Consider the following 16,395-nt stretch of genomic DNA (forward strand, 5'->3'; position numbering starts at 1 on the left):
GGCCATTCTGAAAACTCATATGTTTAGGGGACAGGCCCCACACCGCACAGGAGTTGTGACGGGGTATAGAACAACAGACCGACGAGTGGTTGCTGCCGGTGAGCCTCAAGCCCGGCCTGGTGGTATGCGATAATGGGCGAAATCTCGTTGCAACTCTGGGACTAGCCGGTTTGATGCACATCACTTGCCTGGCGCATGTGCTGAATTTGGTGGTGCAGAAGTTCATTCACAACTACCCCGACATGTCAGAGCTGCTGCATAAAGTGCGGGCCGTCTGTTCGCGCTTCCGGCGTTCACATCCTGCCGCTGCTCGCCTGTCTGCGTTACAGCGTAACTTCGGCTGCAGCACGCACGGGTCAGTCGCACTGCGGAACAGCACCACTTCACCACCAATGACTGGGCCTCCATGCGAGACCTGTGTGCCCTGTTGCGCTGTTTCGAGTACTCCACCAACATGGCCAGTGGCGATGACGCCGTTATCAGCGTTACAATACCACTTCTTTGTCTCCTAGAGAAAACTCTTAGGGCTATTATGGAAGAGGAGGTGGCCCAGGAGGAGATGCAGGAGGAAGAGGGGTCATTTTTAGCACTTTCAGGCCAGTCTCTTCGAAGTGACTCAGAGGGAGGTTTTTTTGCAACAGCAGAGGCCAGGTACAAATGTGGCTAGCCAGGGCCCACTACTGGAGGACGAGGATGAGGATGAAGCATGGTCACAGCAGGGTGGCACCCAACGCAGCAGAGTTGCCCACATTTTAACGTGTGCGGACTACTGGGTTGCCACCCTGCTGGATCCACGGTACAAAGACAATGTGCCCACCTTACTTCCTGCACTGGAGCGTGATAGGAAGATGCGCGAGTACAAGCGCACGTTGGTAGACGCGCTACTGAGAGCATTCCCAAATGTCACAGGGGAACAAGTGGAAGCCCAACACCAAGGCAGAGGAGGATCAAGAGGTCGCCAAGGCAGCTGTGTCACGGCCAGCTCCTCTGAGGGCAGGGTTAGCATGGCAGAGATGTGGAAAAGTTTTGTCAACACGCCACAGCTAACTGAACCACCACCTGATACGCAATGTGTTAGCAGGAGGCAACATTTCACTAACATGGTGGAACAGTACATGTGCACACCTCTCCACGTACTGACTGATGGTTCAGCCCCATTCAACTTCTGGGTCTCCAAATTGTCCACGTGGCCAGAGCTAGCCTTTTATGCCTTGGAGGTGCTGGCCTGCCCGGCGGCCAGCGTTTTGTCTGAACGTGTATTCAGCACGGCAGGGGGCGTCATTACAGACAAACGCAGCCGCCTGTCTACAGCCAATGTGGACAAGCTGACGTTCATAAAAATGAACCAGGCATGGATCCCACAGGACCTGTCCATCCCTTGTGCAGATTAGACATTTATAACTACCTCCCCTTAACCATATATTATTGTAATCCAGGGAACTTACTCATTCAATCCTCTTTTTATTTTCATTTTACCATTATATTGCGGGGCAACCCAAAGTTGAATGAACCTCTCCTCTGTCTGGGTGCCTGGGCCTAAATATCTGACAATGGACTGTTCCAGTTTTGGTTGACGTGAAGCCTGATTCTCTGCTATGACATGAAGCCTGATTCTCTGCTATGGGACCTCTCTCCTCTGTCTGGGTGCCGGGGCCTAAATATCTGACAATGGACTGTTCCAGTGTTAGGTGACATGAAGCATGATTCTCTGCTATGACATGAAGCCTCAATCTCTGCTATGGGACCTCTCTCCTCTGTCTGGGTGCCGGGGCCTAAATATCTGACAATGGCCTGCTTCAGTGGTGGGTGACGTAAAGCCTGATTCTCTGCTATGACATGAAGCCTGATTCTCTGCTGATATGAAGCCTGAATCTCTGCTATGGGACCTCTCTCCTCTGTCTGGGTGCCAGGGCCAAAATATCTGACAATGGCCTGTTCCAGTGGTGGGTGACGTGAAGCCTGATTCTCTGCTATGGGACCTCTCTCCTCTGTCTGGGTGCCGGGGCCTAAATATCTGACAATGGACTGTTCCAGTTTTGGGTGACATGAAGCATGATTCTCTGCTATGACATGAAGCCTGAATCTCTGCTATGGGACCTCTCTCCTCTGTCTGGGTGCCGGGGCCTAAATATCTGACAATGGACTGTTCCAGTTTTGGCTGACGTGAAGCCTGATTCTCTGCTATGACATGAAGCCTGATTCTCTGCTCTGACATGAAGCCTGATTCTCTGCTATGACATGAAGCCTGATTCTCTGCTATGACATGAAGCCTGATTCTCTGCTATGACATGAAGCCTGATTCTCTGCTATGACATGAAGCCTGAATCTCTGCTATGGGACCTCTCTCCTCTGTCTGGGTGCCAGGGCCAAAATATCTGGCAATGGCCTGTTCCAGTGGTGGGTGACGTGAAGCCTGATTCTCTGCTATGACATGAAGCCTGATTCTCTGCTATGGGACCTCTCTCCTCTGTCTGGGTGCCGGGGCCTAAATATCTGACAATGGACTGTTCCAGTTTTGGGTGACATGAAGCATGATTCTCTGCTATGACATGAAGCCTGAATCTCTGCTATGGGACCTCTCTCCTCTGTCTGGGTGCCGGGGCCTAAATATCTGACAATGGACTGTTCCAGTTTTGGCTGACGTGAAGCCTGATTCTCTGCTCTGACATGAAGCCTGATTCTCTGCTCTGACATGAAGCCTGATTCTCTGCTATGACATGAAGCCTGATTCTCTGCTATGACATGAAGCCTGATTCTCTGCTATGACATGAAACCTGAATCTCTGCTATGGGACCTCTCTCCTCTGTCTGGGTGCCAGGGCCTAAATATCTGACAATGGCCTGTTCCAGTGGTGGGTGACGTGAAGCCTGATTCTCTGCTATGACATGAAGCCTGATTCTCTGCTATGGGACCTCTCTCCTCTGTCTGGGTGCCAGGGCCAAAATATCTGACAATGGCCTGTTCCAGTGGTGGGTGATGTGAAGCCTGATTCTCTGCTATGACATGAAGCCTGATTCTCTGCTATGGGACCTCTCTCCAATTGATATTGGTTAATTTATATTTATTTTATTTTTATTTTTATTCATTTCCCTATCCACATTTGTTTGCAGGGGATTTAACTACATTTTGCTGCCTTTTGCAGCCCTCTACCCCTTTCCTGGGCTGCTTTACAGCCTTGTGAGTGCCGAAAAGTTCGGGTCCCCATTGACTTCAATGGGGTTCGGGTTCGGGACGAAGTTCGGGTCGGGTTCGGATCCCGAACCCGAACATTTCCGGGAAGTTCAGCCGAATTTCTCGAACCCGAACATCCAGGTGTTCGCTCAACTCTAGTCTTCAATGTTAAGCATCACTCTATTAGCCTTCAATAGCTGGTCAGCATCTTGATTAAAAAAAAATATTGCTTACCACACTTTCTGAATCAATCTCTCCACTTCCCAAACCACACAACTATTCCTCAGAAATAGAAATGTTGGAATAACAGTTCCTCTAACTGACTTTAAATATTTCTCACATAATATATTCCCCCCTTTGTATTTTACTTTTGGTTGTGATAGGGGCATCATTTTGATATTTAACTTGAGGAGGTCATGAAGAACAATAGGGCCTGTGTGACCTCCATAGGAAGCTCATTTCAAGTAATTCTCTCCTCCACACTGCAAACTAACCCCCCCCCCCCCCCCCATACACACACCATTTGCAATTTACCTGTGGGGAAGTTAGTATGAGTGAAGTGAGGTGCTGTAGTTTAGAGGAGGGTCTCCATGAGGACAGCAATCATATTACTGAGAGGTTAGATCAGAATGCATTTGAGGGGATGGCTTTTTAAACACAGTATACACTGTAGTATAGAGCAGGGATCAGCAACCTCCGGCACTCCAGCTGTTGTGAAACTATGACTCCCTGCATGCTCTATTCACTCGTTTTGGAGTTCTGGTCTTTTGCAAAAAATCATTTATTAATTGTGCCTTACACCATCTGATATATTCTATAGTGTGCACTGAGTGCAATATACAATATACTAGAAAAAGTACCTGGCACTGCCCAAGTATGAAGTGTTGGTCTGTTTGTGTTTTTATTAGATTTGTTTCAACGGGGCCCAGGAGGCCAATCCATGTTCTCTTTTTTTTTTTACAGTGAAAACACTAGCAGCCCTATATACCCCAGCAGTTACACACAGTTTTTTTTAACTGTCAATCATAACAATGGCTTCCACAGTACCTCACCCCCTTAACAGTAACTTCCACAGCACCCCACCCACCTAACAGTGACCTCCACAGCGCTCCACCCCCTTAACAGTGACCTCTATGGTGCCTGGCTACCTTGATACTGACCTCCACAGCACCCTGCCCCCTTAACAGTGACCTCCACAGTTACCCCACCTCCTTAAGAATAACTTTCACAGCACCTCGCTCCCTTATCTGTGACCTCCACAGCGTCCCACCCTCTTAGTGGTCCCACCCCCTTTGTATTATTTGGGAATATCTCAAGAACGGTATGTCCTAGAGGTCTGAGACCTTTGCAAAAAATTTTCCAGACACCCAATGCATCTATGTGTCAAATTTGGTGTCCAATGGTTCAGCCGTTTGATGCCTATAGAGGACAGACATTGATTTTTAGAATATACAGTACAGACCAAAAGTTTGGTCACACCTTCTCATTCAAAGAGTTTTCTTTATTTTCATGACTATGAAAATTGTAGATTCACACTGAAGGCATCAAAACTATGAATTAACACATGTGGAATTATATACATAACAAAAAAGTGTGAAACAATTGAAAATATGTCATATTCTAGGTTCTTCAAAGTAGCCACCTTTTGCTTTGATTATTGCTTTGCACACTCTTGGCATTCTCTTGATGAGCTTGAAGAGGTAGTCACCTGAAATGGTCTTCCAACAGTCTTGAAGGAGTTCCCAGAGATGCTTAGCACTTGTTGGCCCTTTTGCCTTAACTCTGCAGTCCAGCTCACCCCAAATAATCTCGATTGAGTTCAGGTCCGGTGACTGTGGAGGCCAGGTCATCTGGCGCAGCACCCCATCACTCTCCTTCATGGTCAAATAGCCCTTACACAGCCTGGAGGTGTGTTTGGGGTCATTGTCCTGTTGAAAAACAAATGATGGTCCAACTAAACGCAAACCGGATGGAATAGCATATCGCTGCAAGATGCTGTGGTAGCCATGCTGGTTCAGTATGCCTTCAATTTTGAATAAATCCCCAACAGTGTCACCAGCAAAGCACCCCCACACCATCACACCTCCTCCTCCATGCTTCACGGTGGGAACCAGGCATGTAGAGTCCATCCGTTCACCTTTTCTGCGTCGCACAAAGACACGGTGGTTGGAACCAAAGATCTCAAATTTGGACTCATGTGAGCCAGTTTCTTTGTAGTGCTTGATGGTTTTTGTGACTGCACTTGGGGACACTTTCACAGTTTTCCCAATTTTTCGGACTGACTGACCTTCACTTCTTAAAGTAATGATGGCCACTTGTTTTTCTTTACTTAGAATTTTTATTATGGCAAGAAAAAAGCAGCTAACAGTCTATTCAGTAGGACTATCAGCTGTGTATCTACCTGACTTCTCCACAACGCAACTGATGGTCCCAACCCCATTTATAAGGCAAGAAATTCCACTTATTAAACCTGACAGGGCACACCTGTGAAGTGAAAACCATTTCAGGTGACTACCTCTTGAAGCTCAGCAAGAGAATAACAAGAGTGTGCAAAGCAGTAATCAAGGCAAAAGGCGGCTACTTTGAAGAACCTAGAATATGACACATTTTCAGTTGTTTCACACTTTTTTGTTATGTATATAATTCCACATGTGTTAATTCATAGTTTTGATGCCTTCAGTGTGAATCTACAATTTTCATAGTCATGAAATTAAGAAAACTCTTGTAATAAGAAGGTGTGTCCAAACTTTTGGTCTGTACTGTATATTGAAAGTACTACTACAAGAACACTCAGGAAGAGGTTCTCTGAATACTTATATGACATTAATAACCCAGGTTCTCACAATCCTCTATTGGCCTCCAAACATTTTATACAGGTTCACAGAAAGGATACTGCATATGTTCAGATTTATGGGCGGGGAGTGAACAGGCACATACAGACCTTTGAGGGTAGACGATTGGGAATATGTGGTACAGAATAGAGAGGTGTATTGGATCTTGGAGATAGAAACATCTTGGAGATAGAAACCAGGGCACCAGCTAATTTGAAACTCTGTTCAAATTCCATGTGCATTTATTTATATTTCATTATGTGATTTACTTATTTTTTATTTATTTTACATGTATGCTGCTTGTTTGTTTGCAAACTGCCAATCAAAGGGTTAACCAATCAGGCCTGTGCTTGTGGCTACACCTGTGATTCAGGAAAGACTAGTGTTTTTAAAGGTTTCCTCCGGATAGGTCATCAATATCTGACCGGCAGGGGTCAAACTCCTGGCATTCTCACGATCAGCTGTTTGAAGAGAACGCAGAGCTTGTGAGAGCCCTGCATTTGCTTCACTGTTTACATGTTTGCCGTTGACATTGCAGAGGTGAGCAGATGTATTTGCAGCTCTTCCATCTTCATTCACTTAAAAGCGGTTGGCCGGTTTTCTATATAGATGACCTGAAGATAGGTCATCAATATAGGAAAGCGGCTGACTGTTTTAAGTTGTAATTGTGTTTAGAGTTAGTGGATATGACCAAGGACGTGTTGTTCTGTCCAAAATGAGTCATCGTCTGTATTTGACTTCCAGATGCTTTTAATATTCAGAAATATAGAAATTTGGGTTTTTATCCCGATGAGTGCCGTAAAAGATGTGTTTTCACACTATTGAACATTTTGTCTCTGTATACAGCTCCTGATACGGGTTTCCTGTCTTGCTCCAGGGGCGGATAGACACTACTGGGAAATTTTACGGTGGGCCGAAGCCCGTTGGGAGCCCAAGGCCTACTCACAACAGCAAGTCAGGTACATAGTTACCTGATGCTGTTAAAATTAATTAATGCTAGGAGGATCCAGTACTTATAGACCTGACTGGCAGAAGGAAGTGCCCTCCTGCATTCAACTGTAATGCCTTCCGCAGGACTGTAATAGAGTTGAATGCTCTGGCCGGGGTGGAAGTATTTTGTGCTGCACTACAGTATGGCTGGCCCCACCTTCTTATGTTTGCCCTGTCAACTTATATTGGCCCTGCCTACAACTAGGAGCTAGTTTCAGTTTTTTTTTTCATGGCCACTTTAAAGGGAGTCTGTCACCTCCATATGGCCATATACAGTGCTTACATGGCTCTGTAGCACACCTATACAGGATTGTAACGGTACCTTTGTTCTTTTCTTTAGACTTGCACCAGCAGGAAAAACGAAGTTTAATTCATATGCAAATGAGCACTCGCAAGTGCCCAGGGGCGGCGTTCAGTGTGTAGGTGCCCAGGCTGCTCTGCCTTCTTTTCACTTTACTCCTCCCCAGCCTCTTCCTTTGCCCGCCCTCCAAGTCTCTTGCCTCATTGATAGGGCCGGACTTGGAGGGCGGGCAAAGGAAGAGACTGAGGAGGAGTAAAGTGAAAAGAAGGCAGAGCAGCCTGGGCACCTACACACTGAGCGCCGCCCCTGGGCACTTGCGAGTGCTCATTTGCATATGAATTAAACTTCGTTTTTCCTGCTGGTGCAAGTCTAAAGACAAAGACAAAGGTACCGTTACAATCCTGTATAGGTGTGCTACAGAGCCATGTAAGCGCTGTATATGGCTATATGGAGGTGACAGACTCCCTTTAAGTTCCCAGTCCGCCCCTGCATTGCACTGTCTGGATCTGAATGAGTGTGCTATAGATCTGGACTTACTGGTCAGCTGACTGTATTTTAATTATTAGACTAAACCTTATAAAGACTTCAGATGAGGTCTCCCTTTATACTTAATTTGCTTTTGAAGTCCCTAAAATATGCATTACAATATGTTTACTGCTGTATGTGATTTATTTTAATACATGTGCAGCTTACATTTATAGTGATATACATAAACAGACAGTAGATATTCTGGGTCCAGTAAGAAACATAAGGTAAGATTAATTTACATTTCTAACCTAGTAAATTTACTGTGAAAGAGATATGTATTACAACTAGGGATGTATAGCTTGCTGCTTTTCCAAGACTGCTTTACCAAGAGCTGATCTACAAGAGCATTGGAGATATTCAGGAGGTAATCTGGAGGTGGATACAATCTAAACAAGTAAGATTTGTTTGTTTAAAATCTTTCTCCTCTTAACAATGGCAGACCTGGTTGTGTGCAGGAATTGTTGTGCTTTTATTTCAGGTTCCACTCTTCAGAGATTTGGATACTGTCTGATCTGTAGACAGCTCTCCATAATGCAGCAGGAAATTACCTTTTTGAAATATGAGATTTTTAAATTAACCACAAAACAAACTCAGGCTGAGAACATTGCAATGCCACTGCCACAGAGGCCCCTAGAAATGGAAGATGGGTTACTGTAGGTTCTGGTAGACTGAGAGTTGTGGATAGAAGGCATGTCCCACAGTCTGTGGCTCTCCATAATTCATTTACAGCACTTTCAGAGTGCAAGAGCAACATAGAGGATGGCTCAAGCACAGTGGGTGAGTAACAATCATCTCCCATGCCTAAAGTATGTAAGACTGCAGCCACAGACAAAAGGGAGAAGATAATGATTGATAGCAAGCAGCTGTTGGTGGGCGATTCCATCATAAGAGGTGTGAAGTTTGAGGACAATGGTGTTGTGAGATGTCTCCCTGGTGCTACCGCTAGCAGGGATAGACGGCGGATCCTTGATATTGTTAGGCAAGCAAAGCAGGAAAGGGAAGTGGATGTTATTCTCCATCTTGGGACAAACGATCTGGCTTGCAATGAGGTTTCAAAGGTGAAAGAAGCTTTTCACACACTTGGAAAGGATATACGGGAGGTTGCATCAACTGTTTCATTCTCTGCAGTTTTGCCTGTGCAGAATCTTCAGCATGACAGGAAGATGTGCATTAAGGAATTCAATGTATGGCTTGGTGAATGGTGTCTGAACCAAGGGTTTGGCTTTGTGTCTCATGTTAGCTCTTGTTGGAATGGAAAAGAACTGTACAACTGATGGTTTGTATCTTTCTCTCAAGGGAACGAATGTCCTCGGTGAACAGTTCCAAGTATTTGCTAAGAAGCATTTAAACTAGGACAGGGGGGCAAAAAAGTGATAATCCAGCAGTCCGACTGCCCCCCGGAACAATGCCAGAAGAGGCCAGTAGCACAAAGGTTAAGAAATGACAAGCTCAGAGTCTTGTCTACAAATGCTCGCAGTCTAGGGAATAAGATCAATGAACTTGAGGCTATAATGGCATCTGAGAATATAGATGTAGTGGCTGTTACTGAGATGTGGTTCAAGGGGAGTAAAGACTGGGATATATCAATACCAGGGTTCTCTCTATACAGGAAAGACAGAGAAGGAAAGACGGGGGGAGGGGTGGCCCTGTATGTGAAAGATAGCATAAAATCTAATTTGATACAAGTTAGCGAGAACAATTTAGAGTCAGTTTGGGTTACCTTGCAGCTTGATAATCATAAGGTAACTCATGTAGGTGTGATATATAGACCACCTAGCCAAGTCAAAGAATTAGATGATCTACTAGTTGAGGAAATAGCTAAAATGACATTGAAGGGGGAAGTTATCATTATGGGAGACTTCAATCTTCCAGATGTAAACTGGAAAACCAAAATAGCTAGCACTGCCAGAAGTACAGATATTCTAAATTCCCTACTGGGATTATCTCTACAGCAAGTAGTGGAGGAGCCAACCCAGAAGGAGGCCATTTTAGATTTAGTATTCACAAATGGGAATTTGGTATCTGATATTACTGTAGGGGAAAGCATGGGATCTAGTGATCACGAGTCAGTGTGGTTTACTATAAGTACAGTGACTGAGTCACACCACACAAAAACAAAAGTTTTAGATTTTTGAAAAACTGACTTTTCTAAAATTAGATTAGTGGTATACGAGTCCCTATCAGACTGGAACAGTTTTATTGGAGTCCAGGAGAAATGGGTCTACTTAAAAGTGGCACTATTGAAGGCAACAGAAAATTGCATTAGGCTTGTCAGTAAAAGCAAAAAAAAGAAGAGACCACTGTGACAGACAAATTTATAAGATTAGGCAGAGAGAGGCCAAACAAGTTATAAGAGCTTCTAAAGCACAGGCAGAAGAGAAATTAGCTCAGTCGGGGAAAAAAGGCGATAAGGCATTCTTCAGATACATAAGTGAAAAAAGGAAACTAAAACAAGGAATTACCAAATTAAAAACAAAAGAAGGAAGGTATATGGAAGAAGATAAAGAACTAGCTGACTGCCTCAATGAATACTTCTGTTCAGTTTTTACAAAGGAAAATGAAGGAGAAGGACCTCAGTTAGGAAAGAAGACAAATTAATCTTTTGATGCATGTGTCTTTACAGAGGAAGAGGTTCTAAGTCAACTGTCTAAAATTAATACAAATAAGTCACAGGGGCCTGATGGTATACACCCAAAGCTATTAAAAGAGCTCAGCGGTGAACTAGCAAAACCATTAACAGATTTATTTAACCAATCACTGGCAACAGGAGTCGTCCCAGAAGATTGGAAATTAGCAAATGTTGTGCCCATTCACAAGAAAGGTAGTAGGGAGTGATCGGGAAACTATAGGCCAGTAAGCCTGACATCAATAGTGGGGAAATTAATGGAAACCATACTTAAGGAGAGGATTGTGGAACATCTAAAATCCCATGGATTGAAAGATGAAAAACAGCATGGGTTTACTTCAGGGTGATCATGTCAAACTAATCTTATTGATTTTTTTGATTGGGTGACTAAAATGATAGATGGAGGAGGTGCAGTAGACATTGCTTATCTAGACTTTAGTAAGGCTTTTGATACTGTCCCACATAGAAGGCTTATCAATAAAGTGCAGTCTTTGGGCTTGGACTCCCATATTGTTGAATGGATTTGGCAGTGGCTGAGGGACAGGCAACAGAGGGTTGTAGTTAATGGAGTATATTCAGACCAAGGTCTTGTTACCAGTGGGGTACCTCGGGGATCTGTTCTGGGACCCATATTGTTTAATATCTTTATCAGCGAAATTGCAGAAGGCCTCAATGGTAAGGTGTGTCTTTTTGTTGATGACACAAAGATTTGTAACAGGGTTGATGTTCCTGGAGGGATACACCAAATGGAAAAGGACTTAGGAAAACTAGAGGAATGGTCAAAAATCTGGCAACTAAAATTTAATGTTGATAAGTGCAAGATAATGCACCTGGGATGTAAAAACCCAAGAGCAGAATATAAAATCAGCGATGCAGTCCTAACCTCAGTATCTGAGGAAAGGGATTTAGGGATCATTATTTCAGAAGACTTAAAGGTAGGCAGACAATGTCACAGAGCAGCAGGAAATGCTAGCAGGTGTATAGGGAGAGGAATTACCAGTAGAAAGAGGGAAGTGCTCATGCTGCTCTACAGAGAACTAGTGAGACCTCATTTGGAGTATTGTGCGCAGTACTGGAGGCCACATCTCCAGAAGGATATTGATACTTTGGAGAGAGTTCAGAGAAGAGCTACTAAACTGGTACATGGATTGCAGGATAAAACTTACCAGGAAAGATTAAAGGACCTTAACATGTATAGCTTGGAAGAAAGACGAGACAGAGGGGATATGATAGAAACTTTTAAATACATAAAGGGAATCAACAAGGTAAAAGAGGAGAGAATATTTAAAAGAAGAAAAACTGCTACAAGAGGACAAATGTTTAAAAGTAATATCAGGAAGTATTACTTTACTGAGAGAGTAGTGGATGCATGGAATAGCCTTCCTGCAGAAGTGGTAGCTGCAAATATGGTGGAGGAGTTTAAGCATGCATGGGATAGGCATAAGGCCATCCTTCATATAAGATAGGGCTAGGGGCTATCCATAGTATTTAGTATATTGGGCAGACTAGATGGGCCAAATGGTTCTTATCTGCCGACACATTCTATGTTTCTATGTTCTACGTTTCTAGGGATGAGCGAATTTCATATCTTGAAGTTCGTGTGCGGGTTCGTGTTGTGGTATTTACTGATATGCGGTATGGATTCCGTTACCACAGACCATAACACAATTCCATGACGGAATGAATAACGGAATGCCTTTAGAGGCATTCCGTTATTCATTCCTTCATAATAGAAGTCTATTTTCTGAATAATGGATCCTTCCGGTTTATGTTATGCTGGAGACCTCTCCAGCATAACGTAAACCAGATGGATCCGTTATTCAGGCCATAGACTTCTATTATGAAGGAATAAATAATGAAATGCCTCTAAAGGCATTCTGTTATGCATTCCGTCATGGAATTGTGCTATGGTCTGTGGTAACGGAATCCAAAACGCGATTCAGTAAATACCACAACACGAACTTCAAAAAATGAAATTCGCTCATCCCTAATTACAACCTAACAGACATATATTACAACATGTTCATTTTCGCATTCTACATTAACTGTTGACAATTAAAAGGGTTCCTAAGGAAAGATAAAAATAAAAATACTGAAAAAACATGTTCTTATAAAAAAAACTCTTAAATGTGTTTAATTATTTATAATTGCTCCTTAATCTAGGGAACAATCAGTCAAGTAGCTAAAAAGGACGGATTTTGTGATCATAAATCCAAGAGCCGCCATTTTAGCTACTTGATTGTTCCCTAGATTAAAGGAGCATTTACAAAGATTAAAGACATTTAAGAGTTTATTTATAATAACATGTTTTTTCAGTATTCTCATTTTTATCTTTCCCGGAGAACCCCTTTAACAGTTGTTTTGTTGTGGGCCACTTCTTATACACAATTATTTTATAAGGGTACATAGCAATAGTTGCATGCATAAGAGAGAATTCACATGGCCATAAGTGTTTTGCAGTCTGCAAAACACAAATACTGGATGTGTGCATGCTGCATCACGGTGCGGAGCCATTGACTTCAATAAGTCCATGTGCACATGTTGCAGCAAAGCATTGGACATGTCCTTTCTTTTGCAGAGTGGCTGCATAGATGTGGAAGCATACGGAAGACCTTGCCATCCTTTGTGGCCTTTCCACAAAGAGAGGACATGTCCTATACTTCACAACATGCAGATCACGGACCCATTAAAGTCAATGGGTTCGACCTATGATGCTGCATGAACATGGCTGGTATCTGTGTTTTGTGGATTTGCAGTTTGTGGACCGTAAAACACTTATGGCCATGTGAAAGCACCCTTACACACAGGTTTTGCTGCTGAATATTCTGCACATTAACCATATGCATTGAAAGAACAAGGGTAATCGCTAGTAAAAATTTGTGGTGTTTCCCTAAAGAATGAGCATGTTGTGGATTTAAAAAATCTGTATGTTCATTTTTCCATTTGGAACATTTCTAATGTATATGGTTAGCATTTTTAAAACCCCATCAACATGCATTATACTATAATTAATTGTGGATTTGTGGTGCAAAATCCACACCACTAATCCACAGCACATATGCCATGTCTGAACTTAAAGTTATATAAAAGGTTGTACTGCATACTTGCCTGTGCTGTAAAAAACCAATAAAAGGCGCAATTCCTGTTCCTGGGCCCACCATTATAATAGGGACAGATGAATCCAGTGGTAAATGGAATAAGGTAGATGGTCGGATAAATATTGATATCTAGATGAGAAAATAATGCAGTGCTAAATATTAGTAAAATTGCTAACCATACAACAGCTAACCATGACTTGACAATATAGTGTATAATAGTAAATTTGAAAAGGTTTTGAGGGCTCTTTCTTCAAATTGATACTAGTTTCTTAATTATTGTAGTCAATGACTAGAATGAAACCAAATCTTCATTTTGAAAAAAACACAGGAGTAAAGGTCATCTGTTATCAACACAGGTTATGTTACTTGTCCAATAAACCATATGCATTCAAAGTGCCTGCTTGAGAGCACTTAGAAACCAGTGACCAAAATATGTTAAAGTGTGCCTTTAATCAGATATATATCAAAGTTCACCATTATCACCTATACGATTGAATTATGAACAATAAACTGTAGGTATGCTGTAAGTTTTAATATCATATGAAAAGTATAGCACAAACAGGAGTTAAAATTAAGGTGTAAGCACAAGCCAAAAGAACCATCTTTGCCAAAGTGCCCTATTGCCTAAGCACTTGGCAGTTAAACATGGCAGTTAGACAGGGCAGGAGAAGGAGATCCTATGTAATTGACTTTAAACACAGCTCAGGTATGTTACAGTATTGTTTCACTCAGTTTATTGCGTTGGTTCTCATTGTTACAGCTGTTCATCTTCAAAACTGTACCCTCATACATCACCATGACCTCCATGGTGCAGCATAAAAAACACACATACAAATCATTCAACTAACTGCTGTCTCTTTCTGTTCTCCTGCTACTAGCTGCAGAGGAAATTTGACCAAACCATGGCCCTCCCTCTATTGCCAACTTAGGGCTGTTTCACACGAGTGGATGCCGTGCGTGACATCCACTCCGTGAATGACAGCCAAGACCCGATGCGGACTGCAGAAGCACGGAGCATTAACATGATTGATAATGCTCCGTCCCTCTCTATGATCTCTTTACTACGAAATCACAGTGACAACTTTATCTCACTTTATCCGCTCGTGAGAAACAGCCCTTAAGCTTCTTATCTGCCACACATAGAAACCCTTAAAATCTAATTAATATTCAATGTACATCTTCTCCAGTCTCTTAACTGTGCACTCTGGAATGTATAGTCAGTTTGTAACTGTCACGCCCTGCCTTGTGAGTGATCTGAGATCAGACTTGCTGCACGTGAATCTATCTGACCTGCCTCTCACTATAGCCCTTGCGGTTTATAGTTTCTCCTGGAGTTCTCTGCTGGTGTTTTGTGGATCTCCTGTTACCTGTCCTCCTTTCTTCCCTTCTGTTTGTACTGGTTAGGCCTTAGGTAGACGCTGGTTCCTTCATATTGTGCAAGGAACTGGTTGTCTTTTCGCCTGCTCCCTAGCTGAGGGTTTGTGTCAGTTGCAGCAGGGCTTAGGTTTAAGTGCATGAACACTTCTTTTTTTTTTTAAATTGATCTTTATTTCAATTTCATAGAAACATCTACATATACTGTATACGCAAAAAAAACACATCAATCCAACAATAGAAGAAATCAATATTAACGGTTAATAATTACAATTTATCTTTATTTTATACCCACCCACCACCCATAGGGAGAGGGACGTGAAAAAGAGAAAAAAAATAAAAAACACCACATCCAGCCCTAGAGTAACCATTTTTTCCAAACTTCGTCAAGGTTTTGTGATTTTTTTTTACTATAGCTCTCCATCACTCGTTCTTCTTTAATTAAGTTATCTATTGCTTTTCTCCACTGTCGGGGGATCTGCCTTTACCCATTTCCAAAGTATAAGAAGTCTGGCTTGGAATAATACTTTATTCAAGACCGATCATATTTTTTTATTTAACTTCAAATGTTCAGTTGCACCTAATATACAAATTACTGGATCGTTGGGCAATTGAACCTTCAAAAGTAGGAATACGGTCTCTGCTATTTCTGTCCAGTATCTAAAGAGTTTGGGGCATTCTCCCCCCAACATTTTGGACACTTATCTGAGGCTCTCACACCCATTCTTTTCAACATCCATGGGGAACGATGTAATCTGTGAACTATGAAAAATTGTGAGATCTTGTGTGAACCCCTATCCGAGACCCTCGCATAGTTTCTAAGGGCATCTCTCCATTTCTCTTCCGTAAAAGATTCTAGTTCTTTCTCCCATTTTTTCACGACAAACATTGTAATCCATTTTCTCTTTCCCTCCATCAAGATCCCATATCTCCTTGCAGTTGTTCCTCCTCCTTCCCTTCCGCTAGTAAATTTATCCAGCATATCTGATTTTTCCCTTCTATACTTATCATCCTGCTCCACTGTCCGCAGCACATTCCTGAGCTGAAAGTATTTATGCATATCCCTATGGGGAATCCCAAATTTCACTACCATAGTATTAAAGTCCTTCAGCTTATCTTCCTCGAAGATCTGATCTAAATATTTCATTCCTTTTTTTTCCCAATCTATGTAAGTCCTGATCGTTTCCAGTTCCTTTAAATTAAGATTTTTCCAAATCGGTGTGTAATGCAAAAACCCTTTAAACTCTAATATTTTTTTTAATTTCCCCCCATACATATTCCGCTAAGTTTAGTATTCTATTACCTGTATTTTTTCCCCAAAATACCTGATTCCAACACCTCTAAGTGATTCCACTCCTCTTTCCATCCCAATCTATTTATTTCTTGACTACCCACCAAACTATCTAAACTACCCTTTATATTCCCATATTGTGTTATTAGATAGTAGAAAACCCAATTGGGAACCGCTAATCCTTC

General features: G+C 42.5%; 1 protein-coding gene across 3 annotated transcripts in view; it reads right to left on the minus strand.

Annotated features, from left to right (window-relative positions):
• The window catches only part of MTRR (5-methyltetrahydrofolate-homocysteine methyltransferase reductase), an 877,206-nt gene that overhangs the window by 144,008 nt on the left and 716,803 nt on the right, over nt 1–16,395 (minus strand). For all 3 annotated transcript variants that reach the window (XM_044292703.1, XM_044292705.1, XM_044292704.1), the window contains one exon: nt 13,556–13,674. In XM_044292703.1, coding sequence (XP_044148638.1) covers nt 13,556–13,674 — 119 coding nt within the window. The remainder of the gene's footprint in view (nt 1–13,555; nt 13,675–16,395) is intronic.

The sequence above is a fragment of the Bufo gargarizans genome, chromosome 5, assembly GCF_014858855.1.
Source record: "Bufo gargarizans isolate SCDJY-AF-19 chromosome 5, ASM1485885v1, whole genome shotgun sequence".
NCBI classification, from domain to species: Eukaryota; Metazoa; Chordata; class Amphibia; order Anura; family Bufonidae; genus Bufo; species Bufo gargarizans.